The following is a 21,905-nucleotide window of genomic DNA, read 5'->3' on the forward strand; positions in this document are numbered from 1 at the left end:
GTTGGGGTGCTCAATTGGAACGATATTGTGTGGTGGTGCCCATTGGCTTACGAGGTAAATTTACCCGAGCCGTTCACGAGAAGCTTATGCACCTCGGCTACCACAAGACCCTCTTGACCCTTAAACGGGACTGCTATTGGCCCGGCGTGGAGGATGATGTGGCGCTGATTTTGAAGGGTTGCCACGGCTGTGCGCGGAGGAAGGCCCCAGTGGGTCAGGATCGGGCCTCGCTGCAGTCCATCCGGGTTTCCCGTGTGAATGAGCTCGTGGCACTTGATATTTTGGGACCATTCCCGACATCCCAACGGGGACACAAATACCTCTTGGTGGGGGTGGAATACCTCACACGTTGGCCCATGGCGTGGCCCCTGGTGGACCAATCGGCCTCGTCCATCACGGAGGCATTCGTTCAGGGGTATGTTCTCGATGAGGGGGCACCAGAACAGCTCTTAACTGATCAGGGGCGGAATTTTTCTTCCCGGTTACTCAAGGAGGTCTGTGACCTCCTTGAGGTCTGTGACCTCCTTGGGACGAAGAAAGTCCGCACCTCGCCCTACCATCCCCAGTCCCGACAGGATGGTAGAACGATTGAACCGCACGCTCACGTCCATGTTGTGTCATCACGTGAACTCGTCCCAATCGGACTGGGACCTGTTCATCCTGAGGGTGTTGGCCACGTACAGACTGGCTCCTCATGCCTCGGCGGGGGTTCTCCCCCTTTTTCCTTATGTACGGGAGGGAGCCCGAGCCCCCGGTGCTCGTTCAACTGGACCTCGGCACAGTCAAGAAGGGGTCGTCCGTTCCCCTTCCGATGAAAAATCGCGCTGGATCGGCCGTGCGAAGCGCGGCAGGCAGCTTTAGAAAATCCGGCCAGTCGGCAGGCGGCCACGGAGCGCTTGCCTAAACATCAGGCCTTTGGGTTGCCGTGGAAAAAGGGCCAGTTTGGCGTGGCTGCACTGCCCTCAGGTGCCGGTAGGCACGTCCCCTAAACTACATCGGCCATGGCAGGGCCCTGTCGAGGCCGGCGTCACTGGACCGTGCACCCAGCGCGGCTCAAGCGGCTGGTGACGCCGCCCGCCTTCCCCGATTTATCCACAATTCCGGGGGCGGCCGGCGGTGGATGCGCCCCGACGGGCCGGGTCCTGGGGGGCCGGAGGGGGGGGGGGGGGGATGTCACTGTCGCCTCGCCCTCCCGTGTGTCCCCAGAGCTGCCGCCGTTGATGCCGCCGGTTACGGTAACGGACGCCGCGGTGGGGGGGCAGGGGGCCGACGGTGAAGGCGCCGGCTGCACCGCCTTGTCCTGGCCAGGGTCCATCTGGGCCGCGGCGGGCACGCGCTCGCGGGGGCAGGCGCATACGCTGAAGGGCGGAGGTGCCGCCCTCTTCCCTCCCGCCCTTACCGCCACTTTGCCGTTCCGGGTGGCCTCTATTCCCGGACTTTGGCTTGTGCCGGCGTGCCCTAATGTTCGGTTTCTAGCAGCCGGTCAAGCTTCTACGTTCGGGGGGGGGGGGGGAGGGGGGAGGGGGTTGCATTCGTTGTGTTGCGTTCGTGGTGTTATCGTGGCTTCCCGAAAGGGGAGTGGGGGGGGGCGGGGGCACCGCTCACAGAGTAGTTGAGTTTTTTTTCACGGGGCGGGGGGGTGGGTGATGTTGAGGAGTAGAGGGATGACGGAATGTCACACTCGCCTCGGGAGGAGTGACGTCACGTCCCCTCGGGGTATTTGAGGGGGGGGGGGGCCGGTGACGTAGAGGGGGTCTTCGCCAGGAGCCGGGTTCGTGAGCGATAGGGAAGTGGGGACCCAGGGTAGGGGACAACGAGCTCCAGGCAAGGGGGATTCCCAGTACCCTTTCCCCGTGGTGAGACTTAGCTTACCCAAGTCTTGTGTTAGCCCTTCCCCAAAAGCTAGGCGACAGCCCTTAATAAACTGTTGGCGTCAGCCCCGACAACGTCTGCCTTCGTGTCGTCATTTACAACACAACATATATATCATTTTTTTAAGTAGCAAAAACAAATAATTAATATAACACATAAGCCAGCCACACACGAAAACCAGATGCCCATCGTAACAGGGTCATTAAACCAAAACAATCCAGGAGATGAGCAATAAACAGTAATAAGCCATAGTAATAGGTTTTACCCTTTTAACTGGCACAAAAACTGACACCTTTATTCAAGGCATCATGTTTGCAATGACCACAACACAAGCAGTCAAAATGCAAACAAGGGTAAAACCTATAACTATATCTTGTTACTGGCAAAGGACGTCTCTCAAAGTAATAAACCAGTCAAGGGAAGGGTCGCCCGCTCCTGCCGTCCAGAATTGTAAAACACAGACACACGAACACACACACACACATGAACACAGACACACGAACACACACACACACACACATGAACACACACACACACACGAACACACACACACACATGAACACACACACACACACATGAACACACACACACACACATGAACACACACACACACATGAACACACACAAACAAAGATAAACAAAGATCCCCCGTATAGCCTCAACAGACTGTAGGGGCAAGTGCTGTTAGCGAGCACCTATGAAGGCCGGAACGGTACACGAGGGGGTGGGTGGCCAGCACCACGCCCGACCGCCTTTGTCTCCCTAGTGGCGATATTTACACACCGCACCAGGTACTCATTTGAGGCTGAGTCGACCTAGGGGAGGCCCAGGGCCGGTTCAGATAATCGTCACTGGTGTTGGCCGTGAGCGGGAATCGAACCCGGGTCGCCAGGTTCATAGCGCAGCGTAGCGCTAACCGCTACACTACCGCTCCCCACAACACACACACACACATGAACACACACACACACACGAACACACACACACACACGAACACACACACACACATGAACACACACACACACACGAACACACATGAACACACACATGAACACACACACACACAGACCACGCCCCCCCCCCTCCCCTCCCTTTCACTGCGCAGAGTGTAATTATTTTTGAATATAACGCCTTTCAAAAAGTTTCAGTCGACAGAGATCAGCGATCCCGGACGTCGACGAGACCCGAGCAGTCGCAGCGAGCGGCTGGCTCCAAGGAGCGCGAGCCTCGCTTGAGTAGCGAGCCTCGCTTGAGTAGCGAGCCTCGCTTGAGCAGCGAGCCTCGCTTGAGCAGCGAGGCTCGCTTGAGTAGCGAGGCTCGCTTGAGTAGCGAGGCTCGCTTGAGTAGCGAGGCTCGCTTGAGTAGCGAGCCTCGCTTGAGTAGCGAGGCTCGCTTGAGTAGCGAGCCTCGCTTGAGTAGCGAGGCTCGCTTGAGTAGCGAGCCTCGCTTGAGTGGCGAGGCTCGCTTGAGTAGCGAGGCTCGCTTGAGTAGCGAGCCTCGCTTGAGTAGCGAGCCTCGCTTGAGTAGCGAGCCTCGCTTGAGTAGCGAGGCTCGCTACTCAAGCGAGCCTCGCTTGAGTAGCGAGCCTCGCTTGAGTAGCGAGCCTCGCTTGAGTAGCGAGGCTCGCTTGAGTAGCGAGCCTCGCTTGAGTAGCGAGCCTCGCTTGAGTAGCGAGCCTCGCTTGAGTAGCGAGCCTCGCTTGAGTAGCGAGCCTCGCTTGAGTAGCGAGCCTCGCTTGAGTAGCGAGCCTCGCTTGAGTAGCGAGGCTCGCTTGAGTAGCGAGCCTCGCTTGAGTAGCGAGCCTCGCTTGAGTAGCGAGCCTCGCTTGAGTAGCGAGCCTCGCTTGAGTAGCGAGCCTCGCTTGAGTAGCGAGGCTCGCTTGAGTAGCGAGGCTCGCTTGAGTAGCGAGCCTCGCTTGAGTAGCGAGCCTCGCTTGAGTAGCGAGGCTCGCTTGAGTAGCGAGCCTCGCTTGAGTAGCGAGCCTCGCTTGAGTAGCGAGCCTCGCTTGAGTAGCGAGGCTCGCTTGAGCAGTGAGCCTCGCTTGAGCAGCGAGCCTCGCTTGAGTAGCGAGGCTCGCTTGAGTAGCGAGCCTCGCTTGAGTAGCGAGGCTCGCTTGAGTAGCGAGGCTCGCTTGAGTAGCGAGGCTCGCTTGAGTAGCGAGCCTCGCTTGAGTAGCGAGGCTCGCCGAGTCGCGGTGTATCGACGAAAGTGAGTCCCGGGGCTTTGAACAAAGAACTTTACTCCCACATCAAGTGTCAGCCATCCAGGAGCGGAAAAGCAGAGCGTCCTGCGCCAACAAACAGAAGAGTCAACGGCGGCTGCCAACGAACAGGAAAAAGAGTGTGCAGCAGCCATCCAGCAGCGGAAAAGCTTGGCCAGCCGCCAACAACTTCAGCAAACCAGCGACTCAAGCGCGTGCGACTTGAGCTCATCCAGCAGTGGAGAGAAACCTGCCGTCAGAGAGCCGCCGACAACCTCGACAAAGAGAGAGAGAGGGCGCGTGCCACTCGGCTCACTCAGCAGAAAGAAAAACTCGACCTGTCGCCCGCGAGCGCAGCGTCAGACACTACAGCAGCGGGAAGAGCGCGGCCAGCAACGCCAAGCAAGAACGTGCAGCGGCTCAGCCAGCAGTGGAGAGAAACTGCTGTCAGAGAATTTCGATTTAAAGCTTTCGTGACTGCAATGATTCATCTTCTTTGGTTCTTTCGGTAAAGTCACCACGTAGAATTGTGTTATTTTATTTTATCAATTTATTATTTTATTCTCATTCTACGTGACTTTACCGAAAGAACCAAAGAAGATGCTTGTCAGAGAACCAGCACGGGCGCGTTCGCGCATCTTCAAGGAGAACAACGCGCACCAGCACCACCAGCACCACCAGCGCGTGCTACAGTTCGCCATCAGCACCACCAGCACGTGCTACAGCTTGCCATCAGCACCACCAGCGTGCTACAGTTCGCCACCAGCACCACCAGCACGTGCTACAGCTCGCCATCAGCACCACCAGCGTGTGCTACAGTTCGCCATCAGCGCCACCAGCGCGTGCTACAGCTCGCCATCAGCACCACCAGCGCCACCACCAGCGTGCTACAGTTCGCCATCAGCACCACCAGCGTGTGCTACAGCTCGCCACCAGCACCACCAGCGTGCTACAGTTCGCCATCAGCACCACCAGCACGTGCTACAGCTTGCCATCAGCACCACCAGCGCGTGCTACAGTTCGCCATCAGCACCACCAGCGTGTGCTACAGCTCGCCACCAGCACCACCAGCGCCACCACCAGCGTGCTACAGCTCGCCATCAGCACCACCAGCGCCACCACCAGCACGTGCTACAGTTCGCCATCAGCGCCACCAGCAGCAGCGCCGAGAAGGCAGCGGCCCCGCACTCGACACCCATCATCGGCGCGACGACGGCGAGCGTCGCGCTGACTCATCCAGCCAGCGGTGGGCAGAAACTGTGGCGAGCTGTTCGTATGCCCCCCCCCTCCCCCCCCCCCACACTCTCCCCCTCACTCCCCCACCGCGCCGCAACACACAGGAGACACATTTTGGACACACGAGATGCTAACCTCGGCGTCTGCTTTACGCAAAGAATTGAACCGGTGATAAAGAAGACACACGATACGTATGCCGGGATAATCAAGAAGGGTTGCCACTCCAAGGTGGTGCATTAAAAAATCAATTCATAACGAAAAATACTGCTGTCATTGCGTTGCATAATAATCAATCGTCCTACTGTTAACAACGTGACAAGAAATTGCATTAAGGGTCGCATATGATCAATGATCGAATGCCGTGTCGTGTAGCAATTCAAGTATGCGAATTTGCATATAATAGAGTGAAGGTTTGATAGAATATTTATGCATGTTTAATCTCTCTCTAAACAACCGATCAATTGCGTTACGCGTCGGGAATTAACCACAGGTGCCGTTATCGAAGTGAAACAACGCAATCGTGATGTGTGCCATGTTAATGCTGTGTTGATTCCGAGGTTGAGAGTTCTCATATTCTTAGTTTTTTCGGTAAAGTCACGTTGAAGGGAAACAACAAAATAATAAAATATATATAACAATAAAAATATAATATTTTATTTTTTATATTATATTTTTTAAAATATAAAATTATATTTTTATTGTTTATATATATTTTATTATTTTGTTGTTTCCCTTCAACGTGACTTTACCGAAAAAACTAAGAATATGAATTACTGCAGTCACGAAAGCTTTAAATCAAAAGTTCTCATATTATCCAAAAAATGAAGTTTAGCTAGAAACTAAAATTGATTAAAGCAGAAGAGTTGTGTGTGATTCTTTCCGTGATTCTGCATCGAATTGTTCTGCGAATGAGATCTGAATCTTGGGGACCTATCATAAGCACACTAATCCATAATCCATCACCTAATCAATAAACGTTAAATCGAAGATAATTGTATCCTTATTGATAATACGGAATTAACAGAGCCGAGTGACTCTCTCTCATTCATGCTCACAACACCTACAGAACTGCATACGATTAATTGCGTTATTCCAATTAATAACCAACCTTCGTCACCGAGGCTGGACCTAATTATCACGACCCGCATTATCATAACCACGCCCACTCGCATAAATCAATACGATTATCTCGCGAATTAGCATAACTTATGTGCATAATTACACCAATTAACACAATTTCGAATAGATTCTGCAAATTTCATTTAATTTACATTTTCATCAAATTTTCATAACCTACATATACAACAGAACACAGAGCAAGGATAAGCGTCAACACTACGATGCGTTTAATTAAAACAATAAAACTGGTGGACAAACAACATAAAATATATTTTAAAAAACACTTTTTTTAAACAAGCTTTTATTAAATGTACTGAAAAATAAAAAAAAAAATTTCTGTTCAAGTACTTTGCATTATTTATGTTTCATAGGCTCTTGTAACTGACTAAATAAAAGCGTGGGGCGCCCGTACTATTTTTGTGCAATCTTGACTCTCCCTTGTCTCCGTCTTGTCTCCAATCTTGCCCGCATCACGTGGTGCGGGCAACACCACGTGGTGCGGGCAAGATTGGAGACAAGACGGAGACAATGCAGAGAGACAAGACAGAGGCAAGATTGGAGACAAGACAAGAGACAAGCGAGAGGCAAGATTGGAGACAAGGCATAGAGACAAGGCAGAGGCAAGATTGGAGACAAGATGGGGGCAAGGGAGAGAGACAAGGGAGAAGCAAGATTGGAGACAAGACAGAGACAATGCAGAGAGACAAGGAGAAAGACAAGGGAGAGGCAAGAGTGGAGACAAGACGGGGACAAAGGAGAGAGACAAAGGAGAGGCAAGATTGGAGACAAGACAGAGACAAGACAGCGAGACAAGGCAGAGACAAGACAGAGAGGCAAGATTGGAGACAAGACAGACAATGCAGAGAGACAAGGCAGAGAGGCAAGATTGGAGACAAGACGGAGAGATAAGGGAGAGGCAAGATTGGAGACAAGACAGCGAGACAAGGCAGAGACAAGACAGAGAGACAAGGGAGAGGCAAGATTGGAGACAAGACAGAGACAAGGCAGAGAGACAAGGAGAGACACAAGGGAGAGGCAAGATTGGAGACAAGACAGAGACAATGCAGAGAGACAAGGAGACAAGGCAGAGGCAAGATTGGAGACAAGACAGAGACAATGCAGAGAGACAAAGGGAGAGACAAGGGAGAGGCAAGATTGGAGACAAGACAGATACAAGGCAAGGCAGAGAGACAAGGCAGAGAGACAAGGCAGAGAGGCAAGATTGGAGACAAGACGGAGAGATAAGGGAGAGGCAAGATTGGAGACAAGACAGAGACAATGCAGAGAGACAAGGAGACAAGGCAGAGGCAAGATTGGAGACAAGACGGAGACAAGACGGAGACAAGGGAGAGGCAAGATTGGAGACAAGACGGGGGCAAGGGAGAGAGACAAGGGAGAAGCAAGATTGGAGACAAGACAGACAATGCAGAGAGACAAGGAGAGACAAGGCAGAGAGGCAAGATTGGAGACAAGACGGGGAGACAAGACGGAGAGACAAGGCAGAGGCAATATTGGAGACAAGACAGAGACAAGACAGCGAGACAAGGCAGAGACAAGAGAGAGACAAGGGAGAGGCAAGATTGGAGACAAGACAGAGACAAGGCAGAGAGACAAGGAGAGACACAAGGGAGAGGCAAGATTGGAGACAAGACAGACAATGCAGAGAGACAAGGAGAGAGACAAGGCAGAGGCAAGATTGGAGACAACACAGAGACAATGCAGAGAGACAAGGGGAGAGACAAGGGAGAGGCAAGATTGGAGACAAGACAGAGACAAGGCAGAGATACAAGGCAAGGCAGAGAGACAAGGCAAGGCAGAGAGACAAGGAGAGAGACAAGGCAGAGGCAAGATTGGAGACAAGGCAGAGAGAATTCAGAGAGACAAGGGGAGAGACAAGGGAGAGGCAAGATTGGAGACAAGACGGAGACAAGACAGAGGCAAGATTGGAGACAAGGCAGGGACAAGGGAGAGAGACAAGGAGAGAGACAAGATTGTAGACAAGACAGAGACAATGCAGAGAGACAAGGAGACCAGAGAGAGGCAAGATTGGAGACAAGACAGAGACAAGGCAGAGAGACAAGACAGAGAGACAAGGCAGAGAGACAAGATTGGAGACAAGACGGCACTGCGTGTTCTTTCGCGGCGCCAGCCGCGTCATCGCCTTGTCTCCAGGAATCTCGCCGTCAACCGTGAATGGTCAAGCGGTCACGATCGGCGAATTCAGTACCTCATATACAAATCAAGATAATGCGCATGCATGCCTTGAATGTATATGGTGACAATGTCTTTCCACCAGCCTTCAACTAAAGTCCTGGAGCGAGGGATAAGGAGCCAAGCAGCGGGCCTGATGTGCTGCAAGCTGTAGAAAGAAATTCACATACAGGCAGCTTGGGAAGATGGGTCGTGCAGTATCTGCATTAGTTATTGACCTGCAGGGCAGCGTCCAAAGTGACTGGACAGCCGTATTTTTGGAGGCACTGCCCACCCCGATCCGGGGATGCAACCTACAAAAGGTAGCTTAAATGTTCACTTCAAATCGTACCTGGCCAGCTCGGCGTGGCTGGCGGGTAACCAATGTAGTGATGAAAAGCAAAAGTGAAAACAGAGAAATTAATTTGTAATTGGAACTTGGAATTTCGATTGAAAGCTTTCGTGACTGCAAGGATTCATCTTCTTTTGGGTTCTTTCGGTAAAGTCACCACCACGTAGAATGAGAATAAAATAATAAATTGATAAAATAAAATAGCACAATAATATTCTCACGACGTTTCGGCCACAACACAAGCGACCTTCATCAGGTGAAGGGACGAGACTGTCTGGAGGGCAACACTCCAGCGCTGTAAAATAACAATAAAATTCTCACGACGTTTCGGCCACAACACAACCGGCCTTCATCAGGTGAAGGAACGAGACTGTCTGGAGGACAACACTCCAGCGCTGTCCTACCAGACAGTCTCGTCCCTTCACCTGATGAAGGCCGCTTGTGTTGTGGCCGAAACGTCGTGAGAATATTATTGTGTTATTTTATTTTATCAATTTATTATTTTATTCTCATTCTACGTGGTGGTGACTTTACCGAAGGAACCAAAGAAGATGGAACTTGGAATGTGTGCACCCTAATTGATCGAGAGGTTTGCTCCAGACCGAAACGAAAGCCCCCTTGCACTTATCTAACGGGGGCTCAATCGCTATGGCATAGACATTGGTGCTCTCTCTCCCTCCCTGCCTCACTCTCTCTCTCTCTCTTAGACATATTATTCTGGGGAAGTACAGGTCACGGAATACCTGGCAGAATGCCACCTTCTGGCCAGGAAGACCCGGAGGTAAGTAAGAAACGAACTGCAGGCGTCAGATTTGCCTTGAAGATTCCTTGCCGGAACGTTGCCATCGCTTCCTGAGTGGAATTCAGATACACGCGTTGTGCTGCGCCTCCCTCTTAAGGCCAATAGACACATCATAGTTGTCTGGCCTTGTGCTCAAGCCTCAAATAACCTGAAACGATAAAGGAAACGTCCTATCACGAATAATCCTCCGTTCACAGGAATGACAAGATCCTCTTGCTAGGCGACTTCAATTCCAGGGTTAGGGACCGACCATTGACACCCGAATCATTTTTGCGGGGCCCCGGGGGGTCCCGCAAAAATCTGGTCAATAATAATAATAATTATTGTTGTTGTTGTTGCTGTTCAGGCCGCCCCACCACGTGACCCCGACAGCAACGCGCGCCGCCCGCCCCAGACTCGTGCCGACAAACGCCGGCAGCAGCAGCAGCAGCAGCAGGCGGCGATCGACACGACGGGCGCCACCCCCACCGACGAGGCCCTCCGGTCAGCCGTCGATCCTCGGCTTCTTTGCCAAGGCGAGCCACGCCACGCCACGCCCCCCCCCCCCTCCAGGCGGTGAATTTAACGTGTTCGTGTAACGTCGTACTACTCAAACTGTAAATGTTGTGGATTCACTCTTCAACAACACACCGGTGGGCTAAAGTAGTGAATTATTTTTGTCTTTTGTCAACGTGACACTTTTTTTTTTGCTGATTGGCCGTGTCGGGTGGTGGAGGGTTACGACACGTTTATAAATAAACGCGATCTAACCCAAAAACCTTTATTATGAATAATATTGGTCGCGAAAGCCTTCTACGTGTTAAACTGTGTTTGTGTAATTTTTCAACTTTTTACGAAACTCAGTGTCCCCGAGTAGCTCTCGACGAGACCAACCGATCGACCACTAGCTTTGTTGTGGGTAAGGCAACAAGACTCGCGTCCATACTCTTTGGTTCTATTGGGTAAAGTCACGTAGGTAGAAAATAAAATAACAAAAAATCTCACGACGTTTCGGCCACAACACAAGCGGCCTTCGTCAGGTGAAGGGACGAGACTGTCTGGAGGACAGCGCTGGAGTGGAAGAAGCCACAAGCTCAGATCGCGACCTTTAAGCTGTGTGAGAAGAAAAAGACCAAGCGCCTTGACAAAGGAATTAGCATAGAATTTAGCATTGAAATGGCTCATTGAAATGGCTAAGTTAAAGTATACACATCCGCAGAGGTACCCCTTGACAAAGGAATTAGCGTTGGAGTGGAAGAAGCCACAAGCTTAGATCGCGACCTTTAAGCTGTGTGAGAAGAAAAAGACCAAGCGCCTTGACAAAGGAATTAGCATAGAATTTAGCATTGAAATGGCTCATTGAAATGGCTAAGTTAAAGTATACACATCCGCAGAGGTACCCCTTGACAAAGGAATTAGCATAGTACATTATGAGACCTCCTTTGCCAGTAACAAGATATAGGAATAGGTTTTACCCTTTTAACTGGCACAAAAACTGACACCTTTATTCAAGGCATCATGTTTGCAATAACCACAACACAAGCAGTCAAAATGCAAACAAAAAAGACAACTCTGATAATAACTCTGATAATAATAATGCATATTATTATCAGAGTTGTCTCTTTTTGTTTGCATTTTGACTGCTTGTGTTGTGGTTATTGCAAACATGATGCCTTGAATAAAGGTGTCAGTTTTTGTGCCAGTTAAAAGGGTAAAACCTATTCCTATGAATTAGCATAGCATTTAGCATTGAAGACTCGTGTCGCTACGCGTTTTTTTTCCACCGCGGGGCAGTGATGGTACCCCGGGGTCCCGCCAATTGCTTCACCTGGCCTGGTTTCATTGGAATGCTTGCAAGTTTAATAGCAATGGTCAACTTCTTCTGGGACTGTGCTCAATGCATAGCCTCTCATCAAATCATTTCTATCAGCTTCCTCACCATCTCAAAGCAATCTGGATGCACCCGAGGTCAAAACATTGGGGCTTGATGGATTATATCATTACTCGACATGAGTGATTCAAAAGACATCGACATCACACGAGTAATATGGGGTGCAATTGGTGACACAGACCAGCGTCTTGTAAGGTCAAAGGTAAACCTTCATATATATGTGTAGCGGATTAACACGCGCATGCAGGGTGGATTGTAAAGACGCGCGAGTTATGGGGCCGTGTCGGGCCGGACAGGTGCGGCAACGTGGAACGGCAAAAGTGAGACGGCCCCAATTAAGATGGTTATGGGATGCATGGCGGTGATTGGCCGGGTGTTGTTGTCAGGGGCAGAGTGGCGCCGCCGGTTGATAGCGACTGGTGCGAGAGGCACGAGGCGTCGTGAGAACGCCGCTTAATTCATTGGTAGTTGATGAGAACGGGGATATGTTCTGGGGACGAGAGAGCGGAGTTGCTGTTGTTGTTGTTGTTGTCGCTGGGACTGTAACGGAGCAGCTCGGGAGGAGAGACGGAGAGAAGACGTGAGAGACAGAACAGGCTAGCAGTGGAACGAGAGACAAGGAGAGACAGAGAGAGAGATAGAGACAAGACAGAGGCAAGGAGAGATAGAGACGAGATGGAGACAGAGCGAGACAGAGATACAGAGTGGGACAGAGACAGTGAGACAGAGCGAGATACAGCGTGAGACAGAGATACGGAGTGGGATAGAGATAGAGCGAGGCAGAGACAGAACGAGAGCGAAATACAGAGTGAGACGGAGACAAGAGTGAGACAGCGACAGAGACAGCGAGCGACGGAGAGAGACAGCGAGCGACGGAGAGAGACAGCGAGCGACGGAGAGAGACAGCGAGCGACGGAGAGAGACAGCGAGCGACGGAGAGAGACAGCGAGCGACGGAGAGAGACAGCGAGCGACGGAGAGAGACAGCGAGCGACGGAGAGAGACAGAGACAGCGAGCGACAGAGAGAGACAGCGAGCGATGGAGAGAGACAGCGAGCGACGGAGAGAGACAGCGAGCGACGGAGAGAGACAGCGAGCGACGGAGAGAGACAGCGAGCGACGGAGAGAGACAGCGAGCGACGGAGAGAGACAGCGAGCGACGGAGAGAGACAGCGAGCGACGGAGAGAGACAGCGAGCGACGGAGAGAGACAGAGACAGCGAGCGACGGAGAGAGACAGCGAGCGACGGAGAGAGACAGCGAGCGATGGAGAGAGACAGCGAGCGATGGAGAGAGACAGCGAGCGACGGAGAGAGACAGCGACAGAGAGAGACAGAGACAGAGAGAGACAGCGAGCGACGGAGAGAGACAGCGACAGAGAGAGACAGCGAGCGACGGAGAGAGACAGCGAGCGACAGAGAGAGACAGCGAGCGACGGAGAGAGACAGCGAGCGACGGAGACAAGAGTGAGACAGAGACAGCGAGCGACGGAGAGAGACAGCGAGCGATGGAGAGAGACAGAGACAGCGAGCGACAGAGAGAGACAGCGAGCGACGGAGAGAGACAGCGAGCGACGGAGAGAGACAGCGAGCGACGGAGAGAGACAGCGAGCGACGGAGACAAGAGTGAGACAGAGACAGCGAGCGACGGAGAGAGACAGAGACAGAGAGAGACAGACAGCGAGTGATGGAGAGAGACAGCGATGGAGAGACAGCGACGGAGAGAGACAGCGAGCGATGGAGAGAGACAGAGACCACGAGCGACGGAGAGAGACAGAGACAGCGAGCGACGGAGAGAGACAGCGAGCGACGGAGAGAGACAGCGAGCGATGGAGAGAGACAGCGAGTGATGGAGAGAGACAGAGACAGCGAGTGATGGAGAGAGACAGAGACAGCGAGCGACGGAGAGACACAGAGACGGAGACAACGAGGAGAGACAGCGAGAGACAGGGAAGGGAGCAGAGCGAGCGGGGCAAGTGGAGCGCGGCGAGCAGAGAAATGATGAAGTCACAGGCGTTAAATGTGGAGAGTTTGTAATAAAAGTGGTGTCGGAGACGAGAAGAAGTTGTCCGTGTGAAGTCGACCACTACATTTATACTCCAAAGTGTAAGACTGCACCAATTCCAAATAAACTCAACATAATCAAACTTAACGCAGAATAGTTCTAGCTCTCCTTTCAATAGAATCTTGGCCAATCTCTGAGAAACCTTGCCTACGAACGCAAAGATATTGCGCTACGTTTGACTAGTTTCAAGGACACCGTCTATAACGTCTCATCAAACGTCCTTTGAATTTCAAGTCGAAGACACAAGGACTAGTTTGATGAGAATGACCCACAGATCCAGGAGCTTCTATATGCAATAGCTTCAGCTCCTAACACCCTACTTCGAGGCCCTCAATCCCAAAGTAGGAAACTGCATATTATACAATATGGTCCACCCTCCAGAAGAAGCTAAGATAAATTGAAATTAAATGGTGGCACAATTAAGCAGCTGAAATACAAAATGACACAGATGCATAGCAGTATAAACAGTTGTATTGTGCAATTCAAGAAAGTCTATGGCGCAGTTACTTGTACAGAAACCCCACTTGAAATAAAACATGGCCCAATGCCTGATCACTGAGATTGGGGAACTTATACTGGTAGGAACGAAGTTGTAAACTGAGTGTACCAGCCTGCAATAGATTAATGTGTCCGTCCGTCCGTCCCCTTTCAATACTTTAACGAAGTGAAATCTCGTGCTGTTGGGGTGTAAAAGCAGCAATAGACAGCGCAGAGACTTGAAAAATTCCAATGTTCCTACCAGCCCACCCTGCAGGGACCTGTTTATGAAATGAGTGTACCAGCCTGCAATAGATTAATGTGTCTGTCCGTCCGTCCCCTTTCAATACTTTAACGAAGTGAAACCTCGTGCTGTTGGGGTGTAAAATCAGCAATAGACAGCGCAGAGACTTGAAAAATTCCAGCCCACCCTGCAGGGACCTGTTTATGAAATGGAGAGAACACTTGCAAGGTTTATTGAACCAGTCTGGTACAACCACAGAGCAAGCACGAGATAAAGTAACCCCACCTTAGATTCTGCAAGAACTTGACAGTGACCCCACACTTGATGAGGTTAAACTAGCAATCCGACAACTCAAATCTGGTAAAGCCCCAGGAGCGGACGGGATTCCTGCAGACATACTTACAAGCTGCTGGAGATATTCTCGTTGAAGAATTATGGCACTTATTCAGAGAGTTCTGGAAATGTGGAGTCCTACGACAGGACCTGAAGGATGCAGTTTTAGTACCATCTTTAAAAAGGGAAATAGGGCCAACTGTAACAATTACATGGACATTTCTCTTCTTTCAACCCACGTAAATGTTTAGCCAAGCTCATTCTTAACAGAATCAATGAAGCCATCACGAACAAAATTATCCCATAAAGCAAAGGTGGTTTTAGGGAAGGTCGAGACACAACCAACATGATTTTTACACTCGGACAACTACAAGAGAAGTGCATTGAACATCAGTAGCCACTGCACGTGACCTTGGTTGATCTGGACTTTGCCACCGTAGGGAGAAAGGGACTATGAAAACTACGGCTAAAGTTTGGGTGTCCACCCAGAATCCTTGGAATAATCAAGATAGTCCCATGATGGTATGCTGTAAGTGTTAGCACTCCCTTAGACATATCAGATGCATTTATTTCAAATGGAGTGAAGCAAGGCTGTGTTCTAGCTCCAACGCTTTCAGCCTGTTCTTTGCCACTATGCTTGATGAGGCTATGAAGGATCTGAAAGTAGTAGTGGCTATCCAGTCCCGCACAGTTTCTGGGCTTCATAACGTGCCATGGTTACGCATGACAATTCCACATCAGGGAGATCATAGTACGTGAACTTTAGTATGCAGATGACTGTGCCTTGGTTGAAAACACTGAAGTGGGCCAGACAGCTACATTTCCAATTCAGCCAGATAATTTGGTCTCACTGTGGTCCTCAAGAAAACTGAGGAAATGCATCAACCGGCTTCTGGGATCAGTGAAGCTGGAGCAAGGATCCACATTGTCCAACACCAACTTAACTCAATCACCAAGTTCACATATCTGGGAAGTACAGTGACAAGCGATGGTAATCTGGACCAAGAGATTAAAATTGGAATAAGCTGAGCCTCGTCTGCTTTCGGTCGCCTTAGAGAGCATCTATGGGACAAGCCAGGCATCACCATGTGCATAAAGTGCAGTGTTTAAAGGAGTAGCTCTCCTTCATAGTTCTGAAAATTGGACTCCTTACCATCGCCATTTACAACATCCGGCAGACCTTGCCTGAACTGGAATGGCCGCTGTGTCAACTATGGTCACCGTTTCCCAACTTCGCTGGGCTGGACACTCTCAGAATGGGAGGAAAAAAGCCTCCCGAAACAATAGCTCTACACTAAATTGCAAAAGGATTCCCGAAGTAGAGGAGGTCAGTACCTGCCACTTCAAGGATGTATTTCACTCAAATTTGAGATGGGGAATTTCGGTAGATTCAAGGGAAAATCTCGCCAAAAACAGAGAGCAATGGCGCACAGCCTTGGCTGAAGCTACTCAATTGCTTGAGAGACATGTTAATGACACGGAGAAACGCTAAGCCAGGAGATGCGGGTTAGAAGTGGTTACAGTATCGACCAGTGCATCTGAATCTCAGGAGTTACCCTCAGCCCACTGTGCATGTGACCTATGTGGAAAGGTGTGTCGTTCAATCACAGGTCTTGCTAGTCAAAAGCAAACTCACAGGAATCAAACAGAAGAACCACGTGAAATGACGAAAGATTACCGACTCCCGATGTAAGAGGTCATCGTCCTTGGGGACGCACTGCATGATCATGACGATGGCATGCGAGGGAGTGGGTGGCTAGCGCTACGCTCGACTTGCCTTGATCTACCCAGTGTTGTTTAGGCACCACCCCAGGTACTCATTTGAGGCCGAGTTGACCTTGGGGAGGCCCAGGACCGATTCAGATCATTGTCACCGATGTAAACCGTGAACGGGAATCAAACTCGGGTTGCCAGGCTCGTAGAGCTGCGTGCTGACCACTAAACGATCACACCCCCAAAAACTCCACCCACACCTCCACATCCACAAACTCCTGGGGGTCGCCTGGCCCTCCCTCAGAGTCTGAATTTGCCTCAAGCTTCACGCTTGCTCCATCCACCTGGAGGTCGGGTCCTTGAGATGAGTCATCTTCATATTTTACGTTCACTTCTTCACATTCCACTTTCACTTCTTTATAGTCCACCATCACCTCTGCACAGTCCACCTTCACCTCTTCACATTCCATCTTCACTTCTTTACGTTCCACCTTCACTGCTGGCCACGTTGCTAAACTGGGGTCGTCTTCTGCTTCTTGTTGCATGCAAGATGGACCCAATGCAGCACTTTCACTTCTCGATTCTACCTCCGTCTCCACATAGATCTTCTCATGTCTATTTTGGTCGTCTGACCTTGCATGTGCCTTCCCACACACAGTCCACTTGAAGGGCTTCTTGCCTGTGTGTTTTCTCTGGTGAACGTTACGAGATCCTGACTGTGTAAATGCTTTACCACACACAGTGCAGTTGAAGGGCTTCTCGCCTGTGTGTGTTCTCTGGTGAATGTTAAGAGATCTTGAGTGTGTAAATGCTTTACCACACATAGTGCACTTGAAGGGCTTCTCGCCCGTGTGTTGTATCTGATGCACATTAAGAAATACTGATCGTGTAAACGCTTTACCACAAACAGTGCAACTGAAGGGCTTCTCGCCTGTGTGTTGTCTCTGGTGAATGGCAAGACATCCTGACTGTGTAAATGCTTTACCACACACAGTGCACTTGAAGGGTTTCTCACCTGTGTGTGTTCTCTGGTGATGTTTAAGAGATCCTGACCGTGTAAACGCTTTACCACACACAGTGCACTTGAAGGGCTTCTCGCCTGTGTGCGTTCTCTGGTGATGTTTAAGAGATCCTGACCGTGTAAACGCTTTACCACAAACAGTGCACTTGAAGGGCTTCTCGCCTGTGTGCGTTCTCTGGTGATGTTTAAGAGATCCTGACCGTGTAAACGCTTTACCACAAACAGTGCACTTGAAGGGCTTCTCGCCTGTGTGTGTTTTCTGGTGAATTTGAAGTCGTGATGAGCGTTTAAATGCCTTCTCACACAAAGTGCACTTGAAAGGTTTATCGCACGAGTGTGTTCTCTGATGTTGCAAAACATTTCTTGAATCTGCAAATCCCTTTCCACACACAGTGCACTTGAACGGCTTCTCGCCTGTGTGTGTTCTCTGGTGAGTTTTAAGTTGTGATGACCATCTAAATCCCTTCTCACAAGTAGTGCACTTGAAGGGCTTCTCGTCTGTGTGTATTCTCTGGTGACTTTGAAGTTCTGCTGACTGTCTAAATGCCTTCTCACACATAGTGCACTGGAATGGCTTCTCATCTGTGTGTGTTCTCTGATGAATATTAAGGTGAGATGACCGTCTGAATGCCTTCTCACAAGTAGTGCACTTGAAGGGCTTCTCGTCTGTGTGTATTCTCTGGTGACTTTGAAGTTCTGCTGACTGTCTAAATGCCTTCTCACACATAGTGCACTGGAATGGCTTCTCATCTGTGTGTGTTCTCTGATGAATATTAAGGTGAGATGACCGTCTGAATGCCTTCTCACATACAGTGCACTTGAAGTGCTCCTTCGCCATTTGTGACTTCTGGTGCAGATTCATGTGTCCAGTGTGGCTCATGTCGTATGGACACTGCTCGCATTCGTGTCTTCTAGCACCTGCCTGTCTTGAGTCACTGCTCCTTGTCATTCAACCTGCACATTACACACAACAAATATATACACACACACACATTACACGGAATAGATAAACACACACACACACTACAAGCAATATACACGATACATAAATATTAGTCACACAACCTACACACAACATACATCATATACATACGCATTGCACACTCGCGTGCAGTACACCCAGCAGATATACATACACATTAGACACAATATACATAGACATCTAACGCTTACACGCAGTACATTAACTGTTAGCAGTCAATAATATGGAATGCACATTCTCTGCATACTCTTAGATTAACATAATGATTAACTATAAATAATCCAAACAACAATAGGAACGGGCATATGCTCAGATTAATATGTTCCCATATAAGTTACACGACTAAATTAACCCCTCTCTGGCTTTTGCACCGGATAGGCCCTCTATTTCAGACCGGAAACAGAAGGAATTCTTCGCTATTCTGGCTATCGACCAATGGAGCTTGTTGCTGTTGTTAATCAACACTAAAACGTCACATCACTCGACTTGTAAATGTTGTAATGCGTTCACTCTCCAACACACAACTGGCGTGCTGAACTAGTAACTCATTGGCATGTTATGTTTACGTGACAAACCTTGGTAACTGGCTTTGTCAAGCGGTGGTGGCAGGTTTCACGACGCATTTCTATTCACCTGATCAAACCCAAAAGAAGCTTTATGGATGTTAATTTTATATAGATTTAAAACGCGAACTTGCAAAATTGAACCGTGGAACTATTTTGTTCAGCACGTATTTGCGTGTGTGTGAGTTCGATTCCCGTTTATGGAAAACGCCAGTGACGATTATCTGAACGGGCCTCCCCTAGAGGGAATCGGCCTCAAATGACTGCAAACATCACCACTGGGGATACAAAGGTGGTCGGGCGTGGTGCTGCCACAAATCCCCTCGTGTGCCGTGACGGCCTTCATAGGTGCCCGCTTACAGCACCTGCCCCGACAGTTTATTTAAGCTATACGGGGAATATTTGATCTTTGTTGTGAGTGGGTGAGAGTGAATGTGCCAGTGAGTGTGGGTGGGTGAGTGAGTGGGTAGTTCGATGGGTGAGTGGTGGACGAGTCAGTGAGTGGGTGAATGGATGGATGAATAGGTGAGTGGGTGTGGGTAGGTGGGTGAGTAGCTGGGTAAGTGAATGGGTGAGTGGTTGAGTAGGTGAGTGGGTGTAATTGTGGAATGCTTTCATGTTGTCTGTCGGCCGAGTGGCCCTTGACAAATACCTTCTTAGCTCTGTGGGCTTTACAGGAAAATTATTCCTCTGACTGAACCTTTCTGCGTAGAGTTTGCATATTCTGCACCTGTTTTCCAAGGGTTTCCTCTAATTAAAAAATATGCAACCCCCCCTCCCACCCAAGTAGTTGAACGAGCATCGCAGTGCTGAAAATGTAGCTGCCTGCAAATGACTCAAGTTGCAGGAGTCCCTGTAAAATATTCGCAGATTGAGCAAGGATTCCTGAAAGTGAGGATCTCACCGATGAGGTACAGTGACGAGGACAGGCAGCAGGCCTCAAAGTGAACGAGGAACATTTATCAAAAGTAAATGTAGCAGCAGGGCAGACATCAAACACTGACGTACGTTACACCTAAGACACCGCATCCACAGCTGTGCGCGCTCCTCAATCGATATCGTTACAAAGGGAGAGAAATAATTAAGCAAAAAAAAAGCAATCAAGGCAAAAGCAGCTGTATCACGTAAATCCAAGTCGCGTATTGAAGACTCGCCCACAGCATCGCGTGGCAACCCGGACGGATGATTTACAGACGGACCGGTGTAGAACGACGACACAGCAAAAGGGACGGGGAACGTATCGAAGGACTCGGCCGAGTGTCGTCCCCCCAGTGAGCTGAAGCAATGAGCTAGGCTGAGGACATATGACACGGAGAGAGAGAGAATCCCCATCAGTGAAGAATGGCAGAGCAGCCCTGCATGGCCCCACGCTGTAGCGGGCCATCCATTTAGCACGTGCGCATGGAGTTGGGAGGGGGGTTAACCCAAATGCGTATGGGGGGTTCTACTGACAATGTACGGATAGGAAACGGGGGGGGGTGGGGGTGAAGCCTCGATAATAATAATAAATGCAGCCGGCGGTGGACTATCTGTTTGCTTAAACACGTTAATAAAAATGGATAGCCCCTAGCGCGTCGCTGTTACAACCTGAACGGCAATCCCCAGTTGCTGCCACTTAATCGATATTCCTAGAAAAGGAAGATGAAGCGAAGCTTCAGCTGGGTAAACAACCACCATCGCACCCACTACAACAACAACCATCACACCCACTACAACAACAACCACCACACCCACTACAACAGCCACAACTACCACTACAACAGCCACAATAACTACTACAACAACCACAACAAGTCACAACAACCACAACAACTACAATAACCACTACAACCACTACAACAGCCACAACAACAACCGCCATTCGCCACTAAGTGGCGGTGACGTCACCACGACGCTTGTGCCAGGCTATGTGCACCTTGAGGCCACGTGAAGTGTCGAACGCCCGCTGGCAGGAGGTCACGGGGCAGACCCAGCAGGTGCCACGGGTCGACTGACTGAGATGACTGAGATGACTGGCTGATGCACCACCTGTGCCCCCTACTGTGCCAACCTGCTGTGCTTTAGCCACCCGGCGCTCCGCTCGTTGTTGTGAGCGTCGCTCCTCCGCCCTCCGTTGTTGTTGGAGGGCGACTGCCTCCAACTGCCCAGTAGCGTCCTTCACGAGCCTCCTCCACAGAGGCCGATCTTGACACCGCTGGTACCAGTCATCGGCAAGTCCACTCAGCTCCACGTCCTCCTGCACCACATCACTCCATCTCTTCTCTAGCCCGTGCCACGCCCGTTTAGCCCCCTCTATCCGGCCAAACAAAAGCTGTTTGGGCATGCGGTGACTGGGCATGCCGGTTACATGACCCAGCCAATGCAGCCTTGCCTGCCGGAGGAGCTCACCGATGGGACTTTGCCAAGATGTTTCAGAGATTTGTGAGCTCCTCACACAATCCAGCCTGGTTAAACCCAGAATGAATCGTAGGCCAGCCAGCCTAAATGTTTCTAACCGGCGAAGATGCTCCATTAGGGGGTCCACGTTTGGCAAGCGTAGAGAAGGGAGGGAATGACCGTGGCCGAGAAGACTTGAAGCTTTGTGCGGAGCGACAGACCAGGTAGCTTACACACAGCGTTACGCAACCGATGAAAAGATAATGCGGCTCGACTGATTCTGAGTGAGACCTCTGCTGTCAAATCGGAGCCGGTCATGAGCACACTGCCCAGGTATGGTAAACTCTCCATTCTCTCCACAACAGAGACAGCGAGCGACGGAGAGAGACAGAGACAGCGAGTGATGGGGAGAGACAGCGACGGAGAGAGACAGCGATGGAGAGACAGCGACGGAGAGAGACAGAGACAGCGAGCGATGGAGAGAGACAGAGAC

The 21,905-nt window shown here is 50.4% G+C and overlaps 3 protein-coding genes across 5 annotated transcripts in view; 2 read left to right on the top strand and 1 right to left on the bottom strand.

The window, feature by feature from the left end:
- LOC116957743 (uncharacterized) overlaps positions 1–21,905 on the top strand; it is a 192,890-nt gene that overhangs the window by 25,598 nt on the left and 145,387 nt on the right. The window lies entirely within an intron of this gene.
- Positions 7,262–11,013, top strand: LOC142907907 (uncharacterized). The gene is made up of 2 exons (XM_076057832.1): positions 7,262–9,750; positions 10,118–11,013. Exon 1 carries the CDS (start codon positions 7,285–7,287, stop codon positions 8,422–8,424), a length of 1,140 nt encoding a protein of 379 aa, XP_075913947.1. The 5' UTR covers positions 7,262–7,284; the 3' UTR covers positions 8,425–9,750; positions 10,118–11,013.
- The window catches only part of LOC116957741 (uncharacterized), a 32,568-nt gene continuing 24,817 nt past the window's right edge, over positions 14,155–21,905 (bottom strand). Inside the window, exon 4 of the mRNA XM_076057943.1 lies at positions 14,155–18,440. Within this exon, the coding sequence (XP_075914058.1) occupies positions 16,704–18,440 (1,737 nt within the window). The 3' untranslated portion in view covers positions 14,155–16,703. The remainder of the gene's footprint in view (positions 18,441–21,905) is intronic.

The sequence above is a fragment of the Petromyzon marinus genome, chromosome 85 (genome assembly GCF_048934315.1).
Source record: "Petromyzon marinus isolate PM22_M1 ecotype Great Lakes invasive population chromosome 85, UKy_Petmar_22M1.pri1.0, whole genome shotgun sequence".
Taxonomy (NCBI): domain Eukaryota; kingdom Metazoa; phylum Chordata; class Hyperoartia; order Petromyzontiformes; family Petromyzontidae; genus Petromyzon; species Petromyzon marinus.

What these genes read in the sequence shown, in the direction of transcription:
- LOC142907907 (XM_076057832.1), top strand. Translation starts at nt 7,285, where the DNA reads ATGCAGAGAGACAAGGCAGAGAGGCAAGATTGGAGACAAGACGGAGAG.